This window comes from Microcaecilia unicolor, chromosome 2, assembly GCF_901765095.1.
Source record: "Microcaecilia unicolor chromosome 2, aMicUni1.1, whole genome shotgun sequence".
Taxonomy (NCBI): Eukaryota; Metazoa; Chordata; class Amphibia; order Gymnophiona; family Siphonopidae; genus Microcaecilia; species Microcaecilia unicolor.
Window position 1 is genome coordinate 243513153 of NC_044032.1, and position 25606 is coordinate 243538758.

The 25606-nt window shown below is 44.5% G+C and overlaps 1 protein-coding gene across 1 annotated transcript in view; it reads right to left on the reverse strand.

Moving 5' to 3' along the window:
• The window catches only part of TRPM3 (transient receptor potential cation channel subfamily M member 3), a 714222-nt gene that overhangs the window by 22480 nt on the left and 666136 nt on the right, over positions 1-25606 (reverse strand). The window contains exon 22 of the mRNA XM_030193857.1: positions 11677-11851. Within this exon, the coding sequence (XP_030049717.1) occupies positions 11677-11851 (175 nt within the window). The remainder of the gene's footprint in view (positions 1-11676; positions 11852-25606) is intronic.

A 25606-nucleotide genomic window follows, 5' to 3' on the forward strand; every position in this document is an offset into this window, starting at 1 on the left:
TTCCCAGTATGGCATTACTTATGTACTTATGGAAGCGTGGAACAGCGGCGATCTGGGGGGGGGGGGGGGCAAGGCCGTCCATACAGGACGCTTCTGAAGAGCGCCTTTGCCCCCTCCCGATCCTTTTTTAAGGTATGTTAATTTTTTTAGTAATGCAGGGGAAAGCGGGGAGCCAGTGTTTGTGGTGTTTTTATTTTTTTTTTTCACTTTTCATGTTTAAACATGCCAGTTTTGATTTTTCTGGTACAGGGGGCAGCGGGGAGATGACAGCTCAGGCCTTTACGACTGGTCTGACCACACGTTAAATATGTTGCGGAAAATGATTCGGTGTAATCGTCGGTATTGTTAGTGCATCCCGAATCGCCCACATTACAGTGGTAGTTACTCCGTTTTCGTTAGCTGCTTTCTTCGTTGGAAAAAGACCTTTAATGCATGCAATGGTTGGGAATTTCGTTCGTTAAAGGGTTGTTAGAGGGTCGTTAAGATTTAGTGCATCTAGCCCTAAGATGGAGTCAGCAGTCCAGCAGCGAGAGGGGTGCTATCCAGTCTTTTGCATTGAGTGTCACATGTATGATTATCTCCCAGTTGGTGAGATGTCATATGTGTGTGCCCGATGCAAAGAGCTCCTAGCCAGAGAATGTGGTAAAAGCAGTTACCTTAGTGGGAGTTTATAAAAGGTTTGGATAGCTTCCTAAAAGAAAAGTCCATAAACCATTAATAAAATGGACTTGAGAAAATCCACTGCTTATTTCTGGGATAAGCAGCATAAAATGTATTGTACTGTTTTGGGATCTTGCCACGGAAACAGGATACTGGGCTTGATGGACCTTTGGTCTGTCCCAGTATGGCAACACTTATGTTCTTATGCACATTAGTATTACATGTGATCTATCTATTGCAGGGCTGGTCCAATCATTAGATAAGACCAGGAGGTTGCCTAGGACAGCTACGGTCAAAGCATAACAATTAATCCTGACAGTCACACAAACTCAAAGAACCATCAACACATACTTTAATCAGTATTCTTATAGGAGATTTGTAATCATGATTGTTGAGTTTAAATATTAAAGTATTTTTCAAGGGGGGGGGGGGGGGCTGCAGGCTAGGAGCCTGAAAGTTACTTGGGGGGGGGGGGGGGGGGTGTAAGTTTGAAAGTTCACCTTGAGTGTCCACTACTTTCACACCAGCTCTGATTTAATGCAGCAAAGTTAACTATATGACAGGAACTGCACTTAGCATTCCTGGTTTAGGGGTCTGGATTTAGCTTGTACCTTTTCCAGTAGCTCAAGGTGAGTTATATAAAGGAACAGTAGGTATTTCCCTATCCCCTGGTGGGCTTAAAATCTAAGGGCTCTGCAGGGCCGCCTCCAGGGGGGGACAGGGGGGACAAAATTCCCGGGGCCCGGGCCTCCAGGACATCAGACGCACAGAAGCCCTGCAGAGTACAGCGAAGATCAGCTGAGAGGAGCGCGTCTGTGTGGGCCGCGCACGCCGGAGTCAGAAGACAGCACTTCTGCTGGCGAGGGTTCGGGTGGAAGGGGCCCGGCCCGGTGGCGGAGGCGGGTGGGACTGTGGCGCCGGGTCCCCCTCAGGGGGGGGCGGCGACAACCTGGGGGGGGGGGGGGGCAGTGGGGGCAGGCCCAGGGGTGGCCTTGTCCCGGACCCGGCCCAGTCTCTTGGCAGCCTTGGAGCTCTGTTTACTAAGGTACGCTAGCATTTTAGTGCGTGCTAACCGTGTAGACACATATAGGAATACCGTGGGCATCTACACAGTTAGCATGCGCTAATGCTTAGCGTGTGCTAAAAAAGCTAACACGCCTGTAACATGGCTTAATAAATAGGGCCCTAAGTTTGTACCCAAGACAATGGAGGGTTAAATGACTTTCCCAAGATCAAAAGGAAAATCAGTAAAATTTGAACCTTGGCTTCCTAGCTCTCAGCCCCTTGCTCTAACCATTACGCTACTCCTCTGCTTAGGTGGACTGTATGTACATGCACCATCTACCCCATATCATAGTTTCCCAAAGACCATAGAAAGGGATACAAGACCTCAAAATCTCATATCATCTGAAAGTGAAATTAGGTCTTCTGGGTAGTGTTCCTCTGTAACACAAATTAGGGACCGTGGCCTGAACTCTCACTGTTTCCATCATTCCTGATCTCAAACCCCCTTGAGGTTCCCCCTGACCCAGCTAATCCTCTCTAAAAAAAAAAAAATACCCAGAACCTTCACACACAAAAGGAACCTAGCTTCTGATCTGCCAACAGTGGTACCAAATTTTAAAATGGTGTCAATGACTCAAGAGTCCAAAATATAAGGAAATGAAGTTTTAGGTCTAAAGGTTCTAGTTTATGTTTTGAGACAGTGAAATTGTGGTTTGAGTGCCTGGAGTCTGTCATTTAAATTCTGGGGTGAGGGGAGGGGGTAGTAAGTATGCTGATGATACCCAGCTTTACCTCTCCACTCCCAACATCACAGTTGAAACCCAGGTCAAAGTTTTGGCCTGCCTTTCAGACATCGCTGCCTGGATGTCCAACCGGCATCTGAAACTGAACATGGCAAAGACTGAGCTCCTTGTCTTTCCACCCAAACCCTCTTCTCCTCTTCCCCCACTTTCTGTCTCTGTTGACAACGCCCTCATCCTCCCCGTCTCTTCAGCCCGCAATCTCGGAGTCATTTTTGACTCCTCCCTCTCCTTCTCTGCCCATATCCAGCAGACAGCTAAGACCTGTCGCTTCTTCCTCTATAATATTAGCAAAATTCGCCCATTCCTCTCTGAACAGACCACCCGAACCCTCGTCCACTCGCTCGTTACCTCTCGTCTTGACTATTGCAACCTTCTCCTTGCTGGCCTCCCGCTTAGCCACCTATCCACCTTCAATCTGTCCAAAATTCCGCCGCACGTCTTATCTACTGCGTGAACCGATACTCTCATATCACCCCTCTCCTCAAGTCGCTTCACTGACTCCCGATCCGCTACCGTATACAGTTCAAGCTTCTCCTATTGACCTTCAAGTGCACTCAATCTGCAGCCCCCCATTACCTCTCTACCCTCCTCTCCCCATATGTTCCCACCCGTAACCTCCGCTCTCAGGACAAATCACTCCTTTCTGTACCCTTCTCCACCACCATTAACTCCAGACTCCGCCCCTTCTGCCTCGCATCACCTTATGCCTGGAACAGACTTCCTGAGCCCATACGCCATGCGCCCTCCCTGCCCATTTTCAAGTCCTTACTCAAGGCCCATCTCTTCTCCCTTGCTTTTGGTGCCTAACCACCTTCCCATTCCTGATACCTACAGTGACTACATAGTTTTTACCTTTAGATTGTAAGCTCTCTTGAGCAGGGACTGTCCTTCCCCATGTTTAAACTTGTACAGCGCTGCGTAACCCTGGCAGCGCTATAGAAATGCTAAGTAGTAGTAGTAGTAGTAGTAGTAAGTACATGGAAGTTTTTATATTCATAATCAGTGAGGTGACAGAAAAAAACCCCTGTATTTGGCAGTTCCTGTCCTCCATGTGCTGGGTCCCCTGCAGCTCACATTAATCAATCACATTTCCTGAAGTCAGTTAACATAGGCTATAGGAGACAATACTGAAAGTAATAGCATTAAATTGACTGTGTTCCCTTTAATATGGCCATTTTAACTCTGGCACACTGTGCATCTCATTAGCTTTATGCATCTCAAGCTGAAAAAAGAACTGGCAGGTAGTGCACATTACCTGCAGCTTTTCATGTATGTTGAAGGGGGAAGTTATCAACATGGGCTACCACTAAGATGTATTATTTTACCACTAATTCATTCTATTTTAGTACAGTAATACAATCCATCTTAAAGCTAGCCCACACTGATAATTCACCTTCCTCCCCCCCATAACGTAGCATCAGAGTGTTCTGCCTCAATTTTCAGGCTCTCTCTGTGAGAAAGTTGCTGAGGAGAAGAGGAGCAGAGGGTATGTGAGGGTCTTACAGAAAGGAGATGATGTACACACAGAAGAACAAAAACCCTTTCTGGCTTGCAATCACACAGGAAACAGTGAAGGTGATTCAGAAAAGAAGGCTGGACAATGCTCTCAAACTCAATGTTTATTATGCAATCTAACAGACTCGACACGGGTGTGTTTCAGCCAATGGGCCTGCTTCAGGAATCTCTCAATGCTGTCTGCAAAATATGCGTTATTATTGTGTATGCATATCATGGCAGGAAGACAAACTAACCGCCAGCAGGTACTGAACTTTAATCCTCAACACGAAGTATCTAACAATTCTCAGGACTGGAGTGCATAGCATCTCATTTTCCAGACCTGAGACGCTCTGCGCGCCAGTCCTGAGAAATGTTAGATATTTCGTGTTGAGGATTAAAGTTCAGTACCTGCTGGTGGTTAGTTTGCTCTTCCCGCCATGATATGCATTAACCATTGTTTGATTCCACAGTTTTCTCCTGAGTTAAGGCATACGCAATATTACCAAATACTTTGCAGACAGCATTGAGAGACTCCTGAGGCAGGCCCGTTGGCCGAAACATGGCCGTGTCGAGTCTGTAAAATTGAACAATAAACCTTGAGTTCGAGAGCATTGTACAGCCTTCTTTTTTAATTCGCTTTCACTGTTCCCTACAGAAAGGAAGCTTCCTGGCAGTGACTGCAAATGAATGAGGGGGTTTGAATCAGGGACCTCTGAAAGGAATTGAGTTAAGGGTGGAGAGACTAAGGAAGCAATTGCGGAGTAGGCACACTGAAATCAGATACGCTGAGTAAGCTGAGCATAAGAACATAAGAATAGCCATATTGGGTCAGACCAATGGTCCATCTAGTCCAGTATCCTGTTTCCAACAGTGGCCAATCCAGGTCACAAATACCTAGCAGAAACTCAAATAGTAACAGCATTCCATGCTACCAATCCCAGGGCAAGCAGTGGCTTCCTCCATGTCTATCTCAATAGCAGACTATGGACTTCCTGGACCACTAGATGCTTTTCCAAAGAGTGCTGAGCAATGATGGCATCCATCTATCAAAGAAGGAAAGAAGTGTCTTCAACAGCAGACTAGCTAACTTACTGAAGAGGGCTTTAAACTAGAATCATTGGGGCAGGATGATCAAAGTCCCCAGGTAAGTACATGCTCTCAGGTAAGTGAAGGATTAAATACCTCTATACAAATGGGAAAAAGGGGCAATGTCTGGAAAGCAGTATACACTAATGCCCGAAGTATGGGAAATAAGGTTTTAGATCTTGAGGCTGTGATGGAAGAGGCTGATTTGGATTTAGTGGCGATCACGGAGACATGTTTCACAGAGAACCGTGATTGGGATGTAGTTATATTTGGCTATATTCTGTTCAGGAAAGACAGGGTAGGAAGAAAGGGAGGGAGGGAGGGAGGGAGGGGGAATGGCATTATATGTTAGAGATAAAGCCAGGACCTACAGAGTAAGGAAGAGGCACTGTGGGCCAACCTGGAAAGAAGGAATGGCAAATGTATTTACACTGGTGTGATATACAGGCCTCCTTCACAGACAGAAGTGGACAGAGATTTAATTGAAGACATTTAAAATATAGCAGTGAAAGGGGAAGTACTAATAATAGGTGATTTTAATATGCCAGATGTTGATTGGGGTACTCCTATTGCAGGGTCTTTTAGAAACAGGGGATTCTCGATTCTCTACAGGGGGATCTACTCCAGCAGTTGGTACCTGGACTAGCTTTCTACACATACTGAAACTTAGATTAGTTCCTCATCTCTTGCTTAATTATACAAAGAACTAGCCTTGATTTTAGCTAACCATCAAATTATCCTAAAAAGCATCTTGTTCTCATCATATATCTGCTCTTGGTCCCTCAGATATATGATAAGCTGCATTGTAGAAAATCTTTAGCATCACATCTGTTAGTTGAAAGTTCTAATGCATGCTTATTAGGTGTATCATTAGTATTATACTAACATTGTACTTTATCTCTGGTTTTTGAATTCCAGTGCTGTTAAATGTGAATATTTTTGGTAGTATTTCACAGTAGTTCTATTATTAGGTTTCAATTTACTGTTTTCAAGTTTATGTTATTGTATTTATGTTTATTCTTGGTTATTTTACGATTGTTATGCTGTTAACAAAACTGTAAGTTTTATGTTAAACTGTACCTGCTGTACACTGCCTTGGGTGAATCTCTTCATAAAGGCGGTTAATAAATCCAAATAAATAAAATAAAATTAAAATAAATAATGCAGCCCACACAAGATGGGGCCATACTGGACTTAGTGCTTACTAATGGGGAAAATGTTTCTGATATTATAGTAGGTGATCATCTGGCATCCAGTCATAGGTGTAGAGAGGGTTTATTCAAAAGTGAATATTAAGATAGGTATAGAGAGGGTTTATCCAAAAGTGAAGTTTCTAGACTTCAGAAAAAATAAACTTTGTTCAGATGGGGGATTACCTCAAGGAATTGTCTGGATGCGAACATCTGGAAGAAGTTGGAAAGCAGTGGGCAAAACTGAAAGGATCGCAAAAAAGATATAATGGAATTAAAAAAGGTTCAAAGAAGATTGATCAAAATGATAAAGCGGATGGAACCTCTTATATGAGGAAAGGCTAAAGAGGTTAGGCTCTTCAGCTTGGAAAAGAGACAGCTGAGGGAAGATATGATTGAGGTCTACAAAATCCTGAGTGGTGTAGAATGAGTAAAAGTGATTTTTTTACTCTTTCAAAAAGAGTCACTCAATGAAGTTACATGGAAATACTTTTAAAACAAATCGAAGGAAATATTTTTTCACTGAATGAATAGTTAAGCTCTGGAAATCGTCGCCAGAAGATGTGGCATCTGTGGCTAGTGTATCTGGGTTTAAAAAAGGTTTGGACAAGTTCCTGGAAGAAAAGTCCATGGTCTGCTATTGAGACAGACATGGGGAAGCCACTACTTGCCCTGGGATTTGTTGCAAGGAATGTTGCTACTATTTGGGTTTGTGCCAGGTACTTGTGACCTGGATTGGCCACTGTTGAAAATAGGATACTGGGCTAGATAGACCATTGGTCTGACCTGGCATGGCTATTCTTATGTTCTATACAATAACCAATTCCTTATCCAGAACAGAAAATTGCCTCCTACCCATGACTAATTTTCTCAGGAGTCTCTCTTAAGGAGCATATGCGCCTATCCTGTAAGTCACACCAGAGAAGGACGTCTTCCTTGCTATTATTATTGCTCCTGGCTTTTATGTTTGCTCTGTTTTTTGTTGTTGTTTCAGTTTTGGAAGGGAAAGTGTTAGAGGGATTACTTTTCAATGTGTAAATGCGTTTAGGATTTAACACTTGAAGAACAGTGGTCTGCATTTCCACTGGTTCATTAACTTCTCTGCATCAAGCTTTGGTTTGGTTTCTGATGCGCCCTGAAACATTTCTGCTTTCATTCACACAATGCTATTTTCATTTTACTTCTGTTATTAAAAAAAAATATTTTTTAAGAAAATTGATATTCTACGAAACTCTTATCAATTGTTTGTTTTCTAAATGCGTTTTGTTGCTAATACTCTTTCCAAATCTTAAGCAAATTTTTTGGCAAAGGGTCCCAGTTTCCCAGTTATATCTTTCCTGTTCTCTAAGATAAGGCTGTCCTAGGCAGCTCATGTGGCTACGGTATCAGGGACAAGGCGTTCTTTGCTGTAGAAGTCTGAACTTCTGGCCCTCAGAGGAAATGGACTGGTGTAATACAAGTCACATTGTGCCCATGTGAGTGGCTACTTTCTGTCCTGTTATTCATTCACATATAGCCTCAGGAAGGGTCATATTCAGAACATAATGAGCCAGATGAATGAGGTTTTTTTAGACACTGGACCTAATATTCAGAGCAATTTAAGCAGGCAGAAGCCTCTCCTGCATGCTTAAATCAGCTGTCACCGTCTACGTGGGGACATTCAGTGGCACTTAGCTGGAGAGTGCCGCTGAATATTCTCACACACTGCCTGACTGAAAAAGGGCAGGTCAAGGGCAGCGCGGTGCGCGGTGCTGGGGATGATCCACGGGTTATGTGGGTGTCGGCAATATTTAGTACTGGCGCCCGCATCGCTCAAAATCTGTCCTAATTTAACCCTGTGAGCAATCTAGCTGCTGACCCTGAATATGTGCCAGCACACACATAACACTGATTGCCTTAAAAAATCCCCCAAATCCCCTTCCTGGTCCCCCCCAAAAGCCCCTGATCCTCCTTTGTATGCCCTCTCCCCAGCCAGCCAGACCCAACACCCCATCTCTCCATCCTCCAGAAGGCCTCCTCACCCCAACCCCCCCGACGTGTAGGTAGGCCCAGAGGGCCTGTTTAGCGCTTGGTGGTTCACTGGTACCTTGGGGACAGGAGCAGAGCTCCCTCGCTCCTGCCCCTTACAGCCGCCGGACCAATATGTCTGACAAAACCTCTCATGGCAGCTTGCAGTATCGCACAAGTATCGCGAGCTGCCGCAAGAGGTTACGGCAGGCATTTTGGCTCAGCAACCACAAGAGGCAGGAGTGAGGGGGCTCTGCCCCTTCTCACAATGACCACCGCTGGACCACCAGGGCTAAAGGCAGGCTGGGAGTGGCCTACCTGCACAGTTGGGGGGTTGGGGGTGAGGGGTGGCCTTCTGGGGGAGAAATGGTTGCTGCCAGTGGGATGGGGGGAGGGAAGGAAGGAAGGAGGGGACATGTCAAGCAGGGGGTGCAGGAAGGGGATCAGGGCATTTTTTTTAAAGCCAAACAAAGTTATGCGGGTCTCAGCCCAATATTTAGCTGGGGCCCGCATAACTGCCTTATATGAGCCCGGCTGAATATTGGCTGGCATCGCATAAGCTCTGGGTGGCCAGGCCACCCAAAATTATTCCCCGATATTCAATGCTGATGCCTGGACATGGCCTGGCACTGAATATTGGGGGATAATATAGCTGGCGACAATCAGTGTTTTTAAAAAACTAGAATAGTTAGGTGCCCTGATCTTTCAAAATGAAATATTCCCTCTCATTGAACTTATTTTCACTATAGGGCTGTTATTCAAAATCAGTTGTGTAGGAGTGGGTACTGGCTGCATAAGTGGATTATTAAAAATTTGCTGCTTCAGAGAATAGATAAATTTTGTCTTTATAAGTATGGGTATATGGCCAGAATTTATCTTTTCAAAATAGGGTGAGATTAGGGGTAATCCAGGGGTGGGGGCCAAAATTTACCCAGAGAGTGACAAAATTCAGCTGCTTTCTATAGAAGTTATGTTTTCAAGAGTGAATGAAAAAATATCAGGAATAACTTTGTAAGAATAAGATATGTTGGCATTTTCAGTGCTCCAACTTGAACATATAGAGGCAGATTTTAGAAAGGACATGCAGACGGGAAACCCAACACCCAAGTCCAGAGGGAACAGTGATGTTAGACAGCTGGATGTGGAAGGAAAAACATACTTCCCCCGTCTCCCCCTCCACATAGATATGGGAGCAGCTTTCTAGAATTGCTGGTCCCTCTGCAAAGGGCACTTATCCCAGCACTGGTGCCCCTCCATAGGCGGGTTTCCTTCAACCTCCCTACCTGATAATACACCTGACAATAAAGTCACCTTGACATCACCCAAGAAAGTCACTCCTCCCTGACATACTCCCCCACCAAAACTCCCATATCTGGGCATGAGCCTGACAAATGACAGCCTCCTCCTACTCCCCCTAGGACCAAGACCTCCCCAAATTGGTCTGAGCCTACAAGCCCCTCACCCTCACCCAATTCCTGGGCTTACTGGGGGGTCCCTGAAGTCTAGTGGGCAGGAACGATGCCCACTCATTCCTGTCTTGTGGCTTTTGGGTATCCAAAATGGCTACCAAGATCTCTAGTGATAATATCATGGTTTAACTGCTAGGGGGTCAAGCTTCCATATATGGGTATTTTGCCCATATGGCTGGTGTAAATAGTTGCATCTAGTTTCCAAAGATTTACATATTGCCCTTATATGGAAAGCTGGCTAGAGGTCATTGGTGCTCTTTTATGCCCAGAGCCAGAAATGTGGCAGGATCAGCTTTCTTTATGAGGGCAAATTGCCCTTATATGGAAGGCTGGCTCTTAGCAGAAGTACCACAAGACTACTGCTAGGGGTCATGAGCACCTGCTAGGGGTCATGAGCACCATTTTGTGCCCAGAGTTAGAGGGGGAGGGGGTAGAGGTGGTTTGCTCCCATCCAGTCCAGCTAGACTATCAGGGATTACCCCCAGGTAAGTCGTAGGGGCTTTCAGAGATCTGGGGTGGGGGGAGGGTTAGGTTGTAATGAGAGGGAAGGCTTTTCATGGGGAGTGGGACTTCAGTAAAGAAGTGAAGTTGGGTAGGTGCTTTTTGGTGGGGGAATTGGATCAGAGAGTGCAGTGGTACTGTCAGGGGAGCAGAAGGGAGAAACGGCAGCTGCAGCAGATGTTTTGCAGGAAGGTTAGGGCAGCCATGGCACCAGACTGCTAGTAGCATGGCTGCAGTTAACAAAACTTCTTGAGGTGGCATTAAGTGCAACCATGCTATCACCAGTCATATCAGTAGTACTGACATGTGCACTAGTGTCTGTTTACGCTTTCCAAAAATACTAGGACAAGGGGGCATGCGATGAAGCTGCAGTGTGGTAAATTTAAAACGAATCGGAGGAAATGTTTCTTCACGCAACGAGTAGTTAAACTCTGGAATTCGCTGCCGGAAAAGGTGGTTAAGGCGGTTAACTTAGCGGACTTCAAAAAAGGGTTGGATGGCTTCCTGGAGAAAAAAAGCCATAGAATGTTATTGAATGGACGAGGGAATAATACAGTATTTCTAGGATGGGCGGGACAAATTGCTTGTTCTTTTGGCCGTTGTCGGTGACAGAGTGCTGGGCTTGATGGACCCTTGGTCTGTCCCAGCATGGCAATGCTTATGTACTTATGTCACAGCAGGTCACTTCTCCACGCTGCCCTGTCATGCCTGTGAACTGCTCCTACCCACATTAAGTAGCTAGCATGAGCTTCTTACCAATCTGGCTGGTTTTAACGCATGCAAGCCATTAGCATGGGTCCCCAGGAACCTCTACTACACAGTAACAGCTGTGCTAGCTGCTTAACGCAGCTTAGTAAAAGGGCCTCTTTATATCCTGAAATAGTCAATGAATGGAAGTCACCTCTGAAATACCTTCTCTTCCCTTTTTCATTCTTCAAGTTATTAAAAATAAAAAGTTTTGCTGAATGATAACACACTGTTTTACTCTTATGTTTCATGTGATTTAGTTTTGGAAATGTACAAGGTCAATCTTCTTTATTCTGAGCCATCTATTGTTCGCGCCTTCTGTCTCGCTGCACCCTATGCCTGGAATAAACTTCCTGAGCCCTTACGTCTTGCCCCATCCTTGGCCACCTTTAAATCTAGACTGAAAGCCCACCTCTTTAACATTGCTTTTGACTCGTAACCACTTGTAACCACTCGCCTCCACCTACCCTCCTCTCTTCCTTCCCGTTCACATTAATTGATTTGATTTGCTTACTTTATTTTTGTCTATTAGATTGTAAGCTCTTTGAGCAGGGACTGTCTTTCTTCTATGTTTGTGCAGCGCTGCCTACGCCTTGTAGCGCTATAGAAATGCTAAATAGTAGTAGTAGAAATTGAGATCATCTTATAGGACATCATCTGATCAAAGTTAGATAACTGAATAAGAAGCTAGAGTATAAATAACTTGCTTACGGTCTATCTGGTCTGCAAACACTTCCCCATAGATCATCCAGTAGGGCATGTAAAAAATATTCTTAGCCAGCCTCCAGGAGGGTTCCTCGGTAGGGAAGAGAATCGCCTGTCTTGCAACCCCGAAGCTCATCAAGACAACCAACATGATGATGACAAAGTACATCATGTCTATCATCTATAAAAGGAGAAAGGAAGAGAAAATAGAAAAGGAAGACAATTATACAGAGTTCTTTTGAGATGAAGAAGAGCAGAATTTAAAAGTAAGCTGACAGAATTTACAGCTCGAGTTTTTTATTCCCTCAAGGTACAATTTTACAAGAAAAGTTGACTGAAATATTAGTATTATTATTATGAACAAACTACTATGAAAATATTCACAGGAAAAATACTGTGCCATCCCATGAATAGCTGGAAAACTGTTATGCAAGCAGTAAAAATTTACGGTGAATGCCAATAGCAGAAATGCAGCTCTAGAGAAAGTTCATGCACGTGACACTTATTTTTCAAGAGGTAGCACTAGAGTGGTTTATTACTGCAGTAGACATGTCCAAACAGCTAATGCCTGCAACAACAACCAGTCAGAAGAAGGCTACAACATAGCAACTGATATCACCTGCTTGGTAAGATCTAATTTGACAACAACCTTTATAGAAGATGGGAAATTTATCTTGAAAGCATGAGTTAGAGAACGGTTCTGGCTGGTATAATTTATTTTACGTTCAACTTTACTGTCTTAGTTCCATTTACATTTGTATATATGACTTCTAAAGCTTCTTTTGTGTTAGGCTGTATCAATCTCAGTGAATGCCAGTGATGAAGAAAAGCTGAACTTAAAAAAAAAAGTCAGAGTAAGACTTTAGTTTAAAGTAAAAAAAAAAGGGAAAAGGGCAAAGGATATGCAAGTTTGCTTACACAGATTTAAAATTGCACACCTCTTTACTAAAAGATGTCATTTTCTGCATCCTCTGGAAGGGAGAAAATACACAAGAGAAACCATGCATGAAGAAAAGTGTGTAAAATACCCCAAAAATGTCAAATACCAGAACTTTGCAAAAGTTTCACAGCGATCTTAAAACAGGAAATATTGCTTAGCAAGATCCCTGTAAAATTAGCCATTTAAAGGGAAATTCTTTAACTGGGCACTCACATTTATACTTCACTTGCCTCCTTGTAGTGCAACTAATATATGTGGAGGGGCATAATCGAAAGGGACGCCCAAGTTGTGTTGAGGGCGTCCTTGCAAAATGTCCCGATGGAAGGGCGGGGAAACCCGTATTATCGAAACAAGATGGACGTCTATCTTTCGTTTCGATAATACGGTCGGGGACGCCCAAATATTGAAATTTTGGTCATCCTTAGAGATGGTCCTCTCTAGACTTGGTCATTTCTGATTTTCGGCGATAATGGAAACCAAGGACGTCCATCTCAGAAATGACCAAATGCAAGCCCTTTAGTCGTGGGAAGAGCCAGCTTTTGTAGTGCACTGGTCCCCATGCCAGGACACCAACCGGGCACCTTAGGGGGCACTGCAGTGGACTTCATAAAATACTCCCAGGAACATAGCTCCCTTAAATTGTCTGCTGAGCCCCCCCCAACCCCCCCCTAAAACCCACTACCCACAACTGTACACCACTACCATAGCCCTTATGGGTGAAGGGGGGCACCTAGATGTGGGTACAGAGTGTTTCTGGTGGGTTTTGGAGGGCTCGCTGTTTCCTCCACAAATGTAACAGGTAGGGAGGGGGATGGGCCTGGGTCCGCTTGTCTGAAGTGCACTGCACCCACTAAAACTGCTCCAGGTACCTGCATACTACTGTGATGGACCTGAGTATGACATCTGAGGCTGGCATAGAGGCTGGCATAAAATATTTTTAAAGATATTTTTTGAAGGTGGGAGGGAGTTAGTGACCACTGGGGGAGTAAGGGAATGTCTTCCTTGATTCTCTCTGGTGGTCATCTGGTCATTTCGGCCACCTTTTGCTGCCTTGGTTATAAGAAAAACAGGACCAGGTAAAGTCGTCCAAGTGCTCGTCAGGGATGTCCTTTTTTTTTCCATTATGGGTCGAGGACGTCCATGTATTAGGCACACCCAAGTCCCGCATTCGCTACGCCTCTGATACGCCCCCTTGAACTTTGGCCGTCCCTGCGACAGAAAGCAGTTGGGGACGCCCAAAATCAGCTTTTGATTATACCGATTTGGACAACTCTGTGAGAAGGACGCCCATCTTCCAATTTGTGTTGAAAGATGGGTGTCCTTCTCTTTCAAAAATGAGCCTGAAAGTGACATGTGTGAAACAAAATCTTGACAAAACTTGATCCTCGGGGATGCTGAGGAGCTAAGATAGTGGCAAGAACTCTGCTGGTGGCTGTCACTCTCCTTTTCATTTTACCTTATAGAAATGTAAGGGGGAGGTCAGAGTTTATTCCGCTGCAGCTCTGACTTCAAATCCAATGCAGCAGAAGATTGATCAACAGGTCAGAAGAGCCCCTGAGACTGGTGGGGAAGTTTATCTATTTCCTGCAAGGGAGTAACGGAACAACTGGGGCCTGAGATCTCTCATTCCCCTCTGGTGTGCAATCCACTTCCATGTCCAACTGTGTCTCCACCTGTTTCTGCAGAGGTGGAAGTTGTAGAAGGTGCTTGCTGATCACCCCCAGAAAGGGAGCAGTGGTTGAGAACCCACCTGGTTTTGTTGTAAGCAATTTGTATAGCATAGGTGTGGCTAAGCTTCTGCTGGTGAGAGCGGAAGATTCCACGAGGTCTGAGGAGTTGGAAGGAGTTGGAAGCTCACAGATAAGACTTTTTCTGCCATTATTTCTGATTATCCATAACTTAGAACTGTGGTTCTGGGCATTTCTGGTGCATTTCAATGCAGCTCTAGAGATAGGTTACATCAAACACATTCCACAGGTCTTAAGCTACATAACAAAACCTCATCTTATTTCTTAACAGTGGTATAGTAATTTAAAGGCATACCGCTGTTGGACAGAAAAGTGCACTGGAGTGTTGAAACCACTTCTTTCGAGAAACAAAAGGGCGTCACTGAAATGTACGTTATTTAAATAGAAAAAAGACGCGCCAAAAACAAATGCAAAGAATTCTGCGCATGCTCAGATGATAATGTCCTATGGTGTAAGCATCACCGTCATGTAAGTTTTTAATACTATGTTTTATAGACTCCTGAGGAAGGTGCGTGGAGCGCCGAAACACAGCTGTGTTGAGTCGTTTCTGATTTTTCTTGCAATAAAGAATGATTTTCAACAGATGTCTCCTCTGGTTTTTGAGAAGAGCTTACTCTTCCTACTCCTTGCTTCTGCATCCTTTTACGTAGGAAACTAGCACACCTCCACCCCTCTGGGTGGTGTTCTTTTGATGGACCTGAGTATGACATCTGAGGCTGGTAATCAATATTGTTAAAGATGTTTTTTGAGGGTGGGAGGGGGTTAGTGACCACTGGGAGAGTAAGGGGAGGTCATCCCCGATTCTCTCCGGTGGTTATCTGGTCATTTTGGGCACCTTTTTGTGCCTTGGTCGTAAGAAAAACACGACCAGGTAAAGTCGTCCAAGTGTTCATCATGGACATCCTTGTTTCTTTCGATTATGAGTCGAGGACGTCCTAGTGTTAGGCACGCCCAAGCCCCGCTTTCATTAAGCCTCCGATAAGCCCCCTTGAACTTTGGCCATCCCTGCGACGGAAAGCATTTGGGGACGTCAAAATCGGCTTTCGATTATACCAATTTGGACGACCCTGTGAGAAGGACACCTATCTTCCGATTTATGTTGAAAGATGGGCATCCTTCTCTTTCGAAAATGAGCCCAAAAGTAACCTGTAACCTTATTTTACAAATAATAATTATAATAAACATTTGATTCCCTTAAAAAAACATGGTAGTATAAAATAATGTTTTTTGTTTTGTTGACTGAGGTTCTCTGAAAAATTTGAACCTTTCCCCTTTATTTGTTTCAGCTCGATTAGAGTCTATGAGGGAAGCAAAACAATGTCTCAGCATCTTGCTATATTGTTGTGCCACAATTGCTGCCTGGTCTGCCCCTCTCCTGATTATACTGATATTCCACCCACCCCAAATCGATGCTGTCCCCAGATGCAGGGCCATCGAGAAACACAGCAAGGACTAGGGCGTCTGCCGCAGCCCTCCACTCGGGCTGCTGCTGCCCCCGCCCCTTACCTACCTGCATCTGCTCCTCCCTTGGTCTATCACTCTTCTGATCCTGTGTACCGGATTATCAAGTTAACACAATCACCTGGGTCCCGACACACAGGAGCAGAGATAGACAGACCAAGGGAGTAGAAACTTCTGGCGCCGGACCCCCCTTGGAGACCACGCCTAAGGAATCTTGCCCCCGCCCTCTCGGTGGCTCTGTCCAGATGTCTTGGCATCTTGAAGCCTTGTTGCTGCTGCCATTGCTTGACTTGCTCATTCTACCCTGCAATCTCTCCTAGTCCACAATCTTGCTGTGTTCATGCCACTCCTCTTGAAGCTTTGCTGAGGAGTTGAGGTGATTTGGTGCTGCTTTATCTATCACATTTTCTCAGTTTTTCCCCTCTGATACCTTGCGCTGCTCATACCATTCTTGCTGTTGCCCGGGGGGGGGGGGGGGGGGGGGGCTACTGCATTGGGGGGAATGGGGGGGGGGGGGCTGCTAGCATGCAAAAGCATACTGGAAAGGGCTCACCATTCCTCCCGAATGGTCTGCAAACCCTAACGCCAGCTCTGAGCACACTGCTCGCTGATCATCGGGGAGGAATACATTTAGCATGCATTTGCATGCTACTTGCGCTAAAAGCCCTGTTTTGCATGCATTTGCATGCTAATTGCGTTCAGAGCCTGTGAGTGTGTTGTTTCACGTGCTTGGGGCTCTGATCGTGGGGTAGTAGCAAACGCAGGCACTAGTATGGCACTAACAGCCTCTAGCCCCTGCATTTACTTCTGATCATCTGGGCATTGGTTCAGTACCAATGTTGATGCCACACTTCTTGCTGCCTTGCTCTGCATTCTATAGAGGATGCCTAATTGCACCCTATTCTATAAAAGAAAGTAAGAGCCTACTTTCCTTTACAGAACATTAGTATGACCAGGTATGTACAGGTGTATGCCCTTACATCTGAGCATTTAACGCCAGCCATTGAGCTAATGCAAATGTTTATGCCTAGATTCTGGAGATGCATTCATATCAATAGTAGTCTATCAGGCTTATTTTCGAAAGTGATCGCCGATGATCTTCCGACATAAATCGGGAGATGGCCGGCGATCTCTCAAAATCGGTATAATCAAAAGCGGCTTTTTTGACACCATCGCCGCTTTCCCGTCGCCAAGCTGGCGAAACTTCAAGGGGGCGTGTTGGCAGCGTAGCGAAGGCGGGACATGGGCAGGCATGGGCGTGGCTACCAGATGGCCTGCTTTCGCGGATAATGGAAAAAAAAGCTGCGTTAAGCAGTATTTCGCTGGGTTTACTTAGTCCTTTTATTTTCAAGCCTCAAAAAGGTGCCCCAACTCACCAGATGACCACCGGAGGAAATGGGGGATGACCTCCCTATACTCCCCCAGTGGTCACCAACCCCCTCCCACACTAAAAACATAAAAATAAAAACCTTTTTTGCCAGCCTGTATGCCAGCCTCAAATGTCATACCCAGCTCCCTGACAGCAGTATGCAAGTCCCTGGAGCAGTTTTTAATGGGTGCAGTGCACTTCAGGCAGGCAGACCCAGGTCCATCCCCCCCTACCTGTTACACTTGTGGTGCTAAGTGTTGAGCCCTCCAAACCCCCCCAAAACCCACTGTACCCACATGTAGGTGCCCCCCTTCACCTATAAGGGCTATGGTAATGATGTAGAGTTGTGGGGAGTGGGTTTGGGGGGCTCAGCTCACAAGGTAAGGGAGCTATGCACCTGGGAGCTATTTGTGTATTTTTTAAACATTTTAAGAAGTGCCCCCTATGGTGCCTGGTTGGCGTCCTAGCATGTCAGGGGGACTAGTGCACTACAAATGCTGGCTCCTCCCATGACCAAATGCCTTGGATTTCACCTGGTTTGAGATGGCCGGCATTTTTTTCCATTATCGCTGAAAAACAAAACGATCTCAAACCCAGTAAACTCTGGCATTTGGCCGTGCTAAACCGTATTATCGAAAAAAAAGATGGCCGGCCATCTTTTTCGATAATACGTTTCCGGCCAGCTGTTGCGCCGCCGCCAAAATCCGGCGACGTTCGATTATGCCCCTCCACATTACATATGTAAATGTGAGTCCTGCCCATGCTTGCCTCAGACTCTGCCCATGTGAACGCCAGCCTGCAAACTATGAGCTATTGGTGATATGCACGTAGCTCCAAAATAGCATGTAGCTAGATTTCTGGCATTTAAGTGCATATTTGCTATGTAAATGTTAGCACCTTCTTCATAGAATTAGCTCTTCAGTGTCCTCTATTATTAGGCCATGCCAAAGAGTGATTGTGAGACTTTTAACTAGGATGAACTGTATTTATACTGGTGACTTTGAGATTGATTACTATTAAGCTACTTAGATAGGGTAGTGCCATAGTGTAGGGCTACTCAAATTGTGGCCCACAGTCCACAGTCTGAACTACCAAGCATTCCCATGTGGACCACCAGTGTGCTGATTATGTGCCATGGCCATAAATGCTGGCCTCACCCTCTCCTGTTCCCCCAGTCCAGATCCCACCTTCTTCCCAGGTCCATCCAGCATCTCTCCCTCTCTTGTACCTTGACAGGCAATCAGCAGCCACTGTGATTCAAGCAGGCAGCTTCTGGCTGGATCCATATACTACTACTACTACTTAACATTTCTAGAGTGCTATTAGGGTTAAGCAGCGCTGTACAAATTAACAAAGAAGGATGGTCCCTGATCAAAGGAGCTTACAATCTAAAGGACGAAATGTCAAGTTGGGGCAGTCTAAATTTCCTGAGTAGAGGTGTAGTGGTTAGGTGCCGAAAGTGACATTGAAAAGGTGGGCTTTGAGCAAGGACTTGAAGATGGGCAGGGAGGAGGCCTGGCGTACGGGCTCAGGGAGTTTGTTCCAAGCATGGGGTGAGGCGAGGCAGAAAGGGCGGAGCCTGGAGTTGGCAGTGGTGGAGAAGGGAGCTGCGTCCCACCAACTCTGATGAAACGTCCTGGCAGGACATGACCGAGGGAAGGCCCTGAATCCACCTGTTTGAATTGCTGTGGATGCTGATCGCTCGACATGGTACAGGAGAGGGATTGGGGTGGGGGTGGGGGTGGGAAGACACTGAAATTCTGTGTATATGAACAGGATAATGGGAGAGTAACAGTATGTGTATAGAGCAGAGAGACGAGACAGAGAATACATGTTGGAGTGGGAGCTGAGAAATGACAGAGAAAGGGTGGGAATAGATAAAAAAACAGAGAAACAGATTTTATGTGTGCGTGTGTGTGTGTGTTTGTGTGAAGGGAGAGGTCAAGAGTGTGTGGGGACAGATTGGAAGAGAGAACACAAAAAAGGTTAGGGGGGGGCAGTCAGAAAACAGAGCCAAGAGACTATATGCATGTGAGAGCGAGATCTGAATTGGGGAACAAGACTCTGAAATATGTGGTAAGTAAAGGAGAGAATCTGTGTTGGGGGAGGGGGCAATGAGAAGAGAGAAAGAGAAACTGTGAGAGATGAGAGAACAAAAATGATGATAGTTTGTAGACCCCGGGTTTCAGACAGCCGAAGTTTCTGGACCTCCACTCAAAACATTTGAGTAGCTCTGCCTTAGCGGGTCCTGTATCATTCACACTACTGGAAGGAATGCTTAAAATGCAAAAGGGGCCTTTAAGGCTAGAATGTTATCAAAAAAGGCAGAGGCAAAGACTTCAACTATTAAGGATAAAACTGTAATGTCCTCAAGTACTGAAACAGGATCCTTAAAATCACTGACTATGGGGAAGAGTTTCTTTGTACAGGGTGAATGTTGATTGAGTAATTGTGAAAAGTAATCTTTCTTTGCTTTCATCAGTGCATCTTTATAATCCCTTTGCCATTCAGAGCAAATCAATTTATTTACACTAGATATATTTTTCTAGCATTGCTGTTCAGCATGACACAACTGTCATTTAAGAAGATGTAATTCACTGTGATACCATAGGGCAGTCTTAATGGATCATGTAAAATGCATGGAGAGGTGAAGCCAAATTCAGGGTGTCCTATAAGGCTGAATTCCAGTCATAGGTCTGTGCTCAGTTACTGTGCTGTAGTATGTAAATAAAGCAATTCATTGCTGATTAGCTCTAGTGCATTAAGCTTACAGAGATTACAACTTGTGCAAAATACAGCTGCATGGCTTATTACTGTGGCCAAAAAAATTGAACATATCACTCTTGAATTACATTGGTTGCCTGTGTCAAAGCGTATCGAGTTCAAGGTATTGTGTTTGGTATTCAAAGCTTTGTATTTGGATCATCCAGTGTATCTTTCTAGGAAAATGTCTAGGTATTCATCGTTGGGGGCATTACATTCCTCATAAAAATGATCCTGCTTCAGTTGCCTGGTCATGATATTATAATATTGTCTTTAACCAGAAAGCATGCTTTTTCTTACATTGGACTGTTTTTGTGGAATTCTTGGATGGATGGTCTTTAAGAAATGTCTTCTTATTAGGCTTTTCGCAAATACTTGAAGACTTTATTGTTTCAGCAATATTATAGACAACGAAGGACTACAAGGTAGGTATTTTATTGAATTTGGTCAGAATGTTAATCTGGAAGAATTTATTTGTATTAGAATTTAGGAATGTATTATCAGTTATGAATGTATTAATGACATTTTGTATTATGTATTTTGATTATTGCAAACCGCTTAGGCACTAATGTATTTAGTGGTATATCAAATTATTAAATCTAATCCAATAAAGTATAACAATTCGGACCTGAGAGACAAACAGGAAGCTGGTAAACGGTGAGAGTTAATACAACACAATAGCGTTCATGTCAATATTTGTGCCGCCTTGTCCCTTTCAACAGGGCTTGTGGTCTTCATACCTCTGTGAAAGTCTTGGGATGCTGTTGACTCTTCTGCCAATGCCTGTCAGCAAGTTTTATACAACTTGGATGGAAAACCCCAATATTAGAGTCCAAAATAGGATGTATTACTTATCCCATTGATTTTAATGAAACCGAATAAACAGAGTGAACCAAATGAGCTTTGGTGATCTGAAAATGAATCTTGGAGACATTAATGTGTCCCAACTTGAAACTCCTAAGATGCACTGCTGGATGAGACAGTTTTTGCAGGCATCTGTGGGTGTCAGCATGAAAAGCAATGCAGGATATAGCAGTCAATGGGAATGGTTATTCAATCTGTTGACTTTCTCAAGGATGCCAGTAGAAAGAAGGTACAATGAGGTACATGTATCCACCCATTACATTTTTATAAAGTTGGTTCAGATGGATGCCTTACAGTATTTATTTGACAACGTGACACAGGTAGTACTGGCATGTTCATAGTTTAACAGATAGGCATCACAGTATAGTCAACATTAACATGTGTCTTGGCCTGAATCCCAAATGTTCCCCTGCTGGAGTTAGGGAAACTAGAGTGAGTGGCAGTCAGGCCTGATATAATTGATTATGGACTACTTTCTGAAAGTAAAATTTAGCCACTTTTATATTGGATCAGTATGCGTTCTGCAAATGATGATGATGATAATAATAATTATTCTCTTTCTTCACAGAATTCTGCCTTTTATAGTAACATAGTAGATGATGGCAGATAAAGACCTATACGGTCCATCCAGTCTGCCCAACAAGAAACTCGTATGTGCTACTTTATATATATACCTGACCTTGATTTGTCCTTGCCATTTTCAGGGCACAGACCGTAGAAGTCTGCCCAGAACTAGCTTTGCTTCCCAATTACCCGGTGTTGCCACCCAATCTCCACCAAGGTTCTGTGGATCCATTCCTTCTAAACAGGATTCCTTTGTGTTTATCCCACACATTTTTGAATTCCGTTACCGTTTTCATCTCCACCACCTCCAGCGGGATGGCATTCCAAGTATCCTCCACTCTCTTCATGAAAAAATACTTCCTGACATTTTTCCTGAGTCTGCCCCCCTTCAACCTCATTTCATGTCCTACTGCCTTCCTGTCTCCAGAAAAGGTTTGTTTGCAGATTAATACCTTTCAAATATTTGAACGTCTGTATCATATCACCCCTGTTTCTCCTTTCCTCCAGGGTATACATGTTCAGGTCAGCAAGTTTCTCCTCATATGTCTTGTAATGCAAATCCCATACCATTTTTGCAGCTTTTCTTTGCATTGCTTCAAGTCTTTACATCCTTAGCAAGATATGGCTTCCAAAACTGAACACAATATTCCAGGTGGGGCCTCACCAACGACTTGCAGCTGGTAACACTTCTAATGTCAGTGTGCACACCCACAATAATGCCTGTTTTCTTCACATACATATCATACTCTGATCAACAAAGAGCAGGAAATCAAACAATAGGAATAATGAGAATTAGATATTTACATATGTGTTGTGACTGTAGCAGTTTCAGAATATTCAAAATGACAGGAAACAGAATAAGGGGGGAAAAGCATGCATAGCATGGCTCATGGTATTCTTTACATCCTCTCTCTCTCTGTGTATCTATGTTTTCCTTGAGTGCGTCTTGAGTATTGTGTTCAATTCTGGTCGCCGCATCTCAAGAAAGATATAGTAGAATTGGAAAAGGTGCAGCGAAGGGCGACTAAAATGATAGCGGGGATGGGACGACTTCCCTATGAAGAAAGACTAAGGAGGCTAAGGCTTTTCAGCTTGGAGAAGAGACGGCTGAGGGAAGACATGATAGAGGTATACAAAATAATGAGTGGAGTGGAACAGGTGGATGTGAAGCATCTGTTCACGCTTTCCAAAAATACTAGGACTAGGGGGCATGCGATGAAACTACAGTGTAGTAAATTTAAAACAAATCGGAGAAAATGTTTCTTCACCCAATGCATAATTAAACTCTGAAGTTCGTTGCCGGAGAACGTGGTGAAGGCGGTTAGCTTGGCAGAGCTTAAAAAGGGGTTAGACGGTTTCCTAAAGGACAAGTCCATAAACCACTACTAAATGGACTTGGGAAAAATCCACAATTCCAGGAATAACATGTATAGAATGTTTGTACGTTTGGGAAGCTTGCCAGGTGCCCTTGGCTTGGATTGGCCGCTGTCATGGACAGGATGCTGGGCTTGATGGACCCTTGGTCTTTTCCCAGTGTGGCATTACTTATGTACTTATGTCTTTGACTTGAAGACAATCAAGGAGGGCAGTTTAAATGGAGTGCTACCTCAACATTCTGTAAGTTTGGAATGAATTGACCATATTTTCAAAATAACTTTTCCAGACTGCAATAGCCACTCTTCGGGCCCTGTATGTGAATTTCCAGCATCACTATCCAGATACTGCAGCTGATAATTCGTACAGACTGCCGTGGCGTTCTCCAGATAGTGCTGGGGTAGAGCAAGGGCAGAGAGTGAGCGTTCCACCTAACTCTGCAGATAGTCTACGATATTCATCCACTGTCCGAGAAGCTATGCAGATAAAAGTTAGGGCAGCAAGTTAGTCTTCTCATAGTGCAACTAATATATAAGATCCTATGTGACAAACGAAAGCTGTAGACGCTTGATTCTCTTCAAAATTCATTCAAACGCTGGCTTAAAAAGGCACTCCATAAATGTCTTCAAAAATAGCAGTAGTGCAATTTAAGATTGTCAAAACCGCAACACGTTTAAACAACCAAACAAGTGAACTGATCTCACGAGGCAGTCCAAGTAACTATGTCTTTGTACAATAGCTCTGAAACATCTGAAGTATATGCTAATTCAATTATTTACAATGAATTGAACTGCAACAGCTTCCTGATGAAGCCAGTCAGGCAAAATGAAGGCCTCTGACTGGAAGGCTGACCCCTAGCAACAGTACCACAAGACTACTACTAGGAGCCAGAGCTGCCATTTTTGAACCCAGAGCCAGATGGGGAAGGAGCACAAGAGAACTGCTCCCATCCCGGCCCACTAGGCCATGCCGTCACCACTGGGTAAGTTCTGGGGGTGGTGGTGGGGTCCGAGGAGGTATGAGTAGTGTTGGGTTGGGTACAGGAGAGGCAGAGAGATCAGAATCAGGGGAGGGGGTGTTTGCAAAGGGGATCAGGCAGAGGAGGTGGAGCACCTGTCACACTAGCTATGCGGGTGCTGATAGTCAGTGCCAGTATAGCTAAGAGGGCAAAGATTGGACAGCCTTATGGTCCTGTCTGGCCACTTAGCCATCTGGACACTGGCACTGAACATGGCCCATTGCCTGCATAAGTTCTGGCTCCTCCCCAACTCAACCCCAGACAGTGCCCTGGTGGTCAGAGCCAATATTCAGCAGCACTTCCCAATTTTGTGCTGCTGAATACTGGTGGCCGGCCTGCTCAGTGTGGTTTAATTGGCAGGAGTCTCCCCTTGCTCAGAAGAAAATGTAGGTGCTATAGGCCATTAGCGCCTGCATTTGCTGCACCATGCTTAAAGGCCCCCACCGCGAGGAATAGCAAGTGCAACAAGCATGCAAATGAATGCTGATGAGCTAATTCCCTATTCCTTCCCAATGCTCAGCAGGCAGTGCGCCAAACAAGAGCACTCCACCCGCGGTAAACACTATGTCAGCGTTGGAGCTGGCGTTAGGGTTGTGCTGAGCTGTGGGGAGGAATAGGGATACCGGTCTTGCAAGATTCTTTTTTGTTCTGGGATGATGGTTCCAAACTGGGCTGCACAGTGGAACATTAGAACTGTGTCCCAAGTGACCCCTGCCTGACTGAAGAGTGGGAAAGGATGGAAGGAGACTTCTGCAGACCTGTTACTGAAGCCTTGCTGCCATCACATGGGAAAAGAAGCAGAGTAGTGAAGAAAAAGTCAGTAGCGACACTGATCCTGGAAGGAGTTTTTTCTACTTGCACTGTCTGGCACCTCTTCCTTCTCCTCCCCTCTGGCATTCTGGGCAAGAACTGTGCTTAATGCACAATTCTTCAGTGCATACACCAGACACTGTCCTCCCGTTGAACTCCAAATGCTCAACGCTAACAACACGCCTAAATTTGCATGTCATTAGTGCTGAGAATTTGGGAGTTCCTTTTCCGCTCTGTTGTGGTGGTATATTTCCAGCGCTGTTTGGTAGAGCACTGGAGTTTTGAGCATCTGCCCATGACTATCGATTCCAACATGTTTTGATAACAGGAACCAGAAACAATGAATGGACTGATTTTGTGGAATACTGACAGGACAAAAGATTAACATAATAAGAGCAGAAGAAATGCCATAAAGCTAGAGGAGCAGCCTAGTGGTTAGTGCAGTGGATTTTGATCCTGGGAAACTGAGTTCGATTCCCACTGCAGCTCCTTGTGACTCTGGGCAAGTCACTTAACCCTCCATTGCCCCTGGCACAAAATAAGTAGCTGAATATATGTAAACCACTTTGAATGTAGTTGCAAAAACCTCAGAAAGGCGGTATATCAAGTCCCAATTCCCTTTCCCCCCTTTCCCATACTGGGTTAGACCAAAGGCCCATCAAGTTCAGTATCCTGTTTCCAATGTGGCCAATCCAGGTCACAAGTACCTGGTAGAATCTTAAAAAAAGTTACTACTGTAGATTCCATTTTATACATTCAGCAATTCCCTGTTGATGGATAGACTTGTGGTTTATAATTTATCTATTGAAAAAGGGAACATTTATCCAATTGAAGATTTAATCAATCTTGAAGGAGTGGTACTAATTTGATCACATTTACAAATAATTTGGTAGGTGATGACTGAAGTACACCACTTGTTTATTAACTCATGGATTCATCTGAGACTATTACACTTTGATTTATTTGTTTGGATTTATTTTGAAAATAGGAGATAATTACAAGGGAACAGATTTTGTTAATTATAC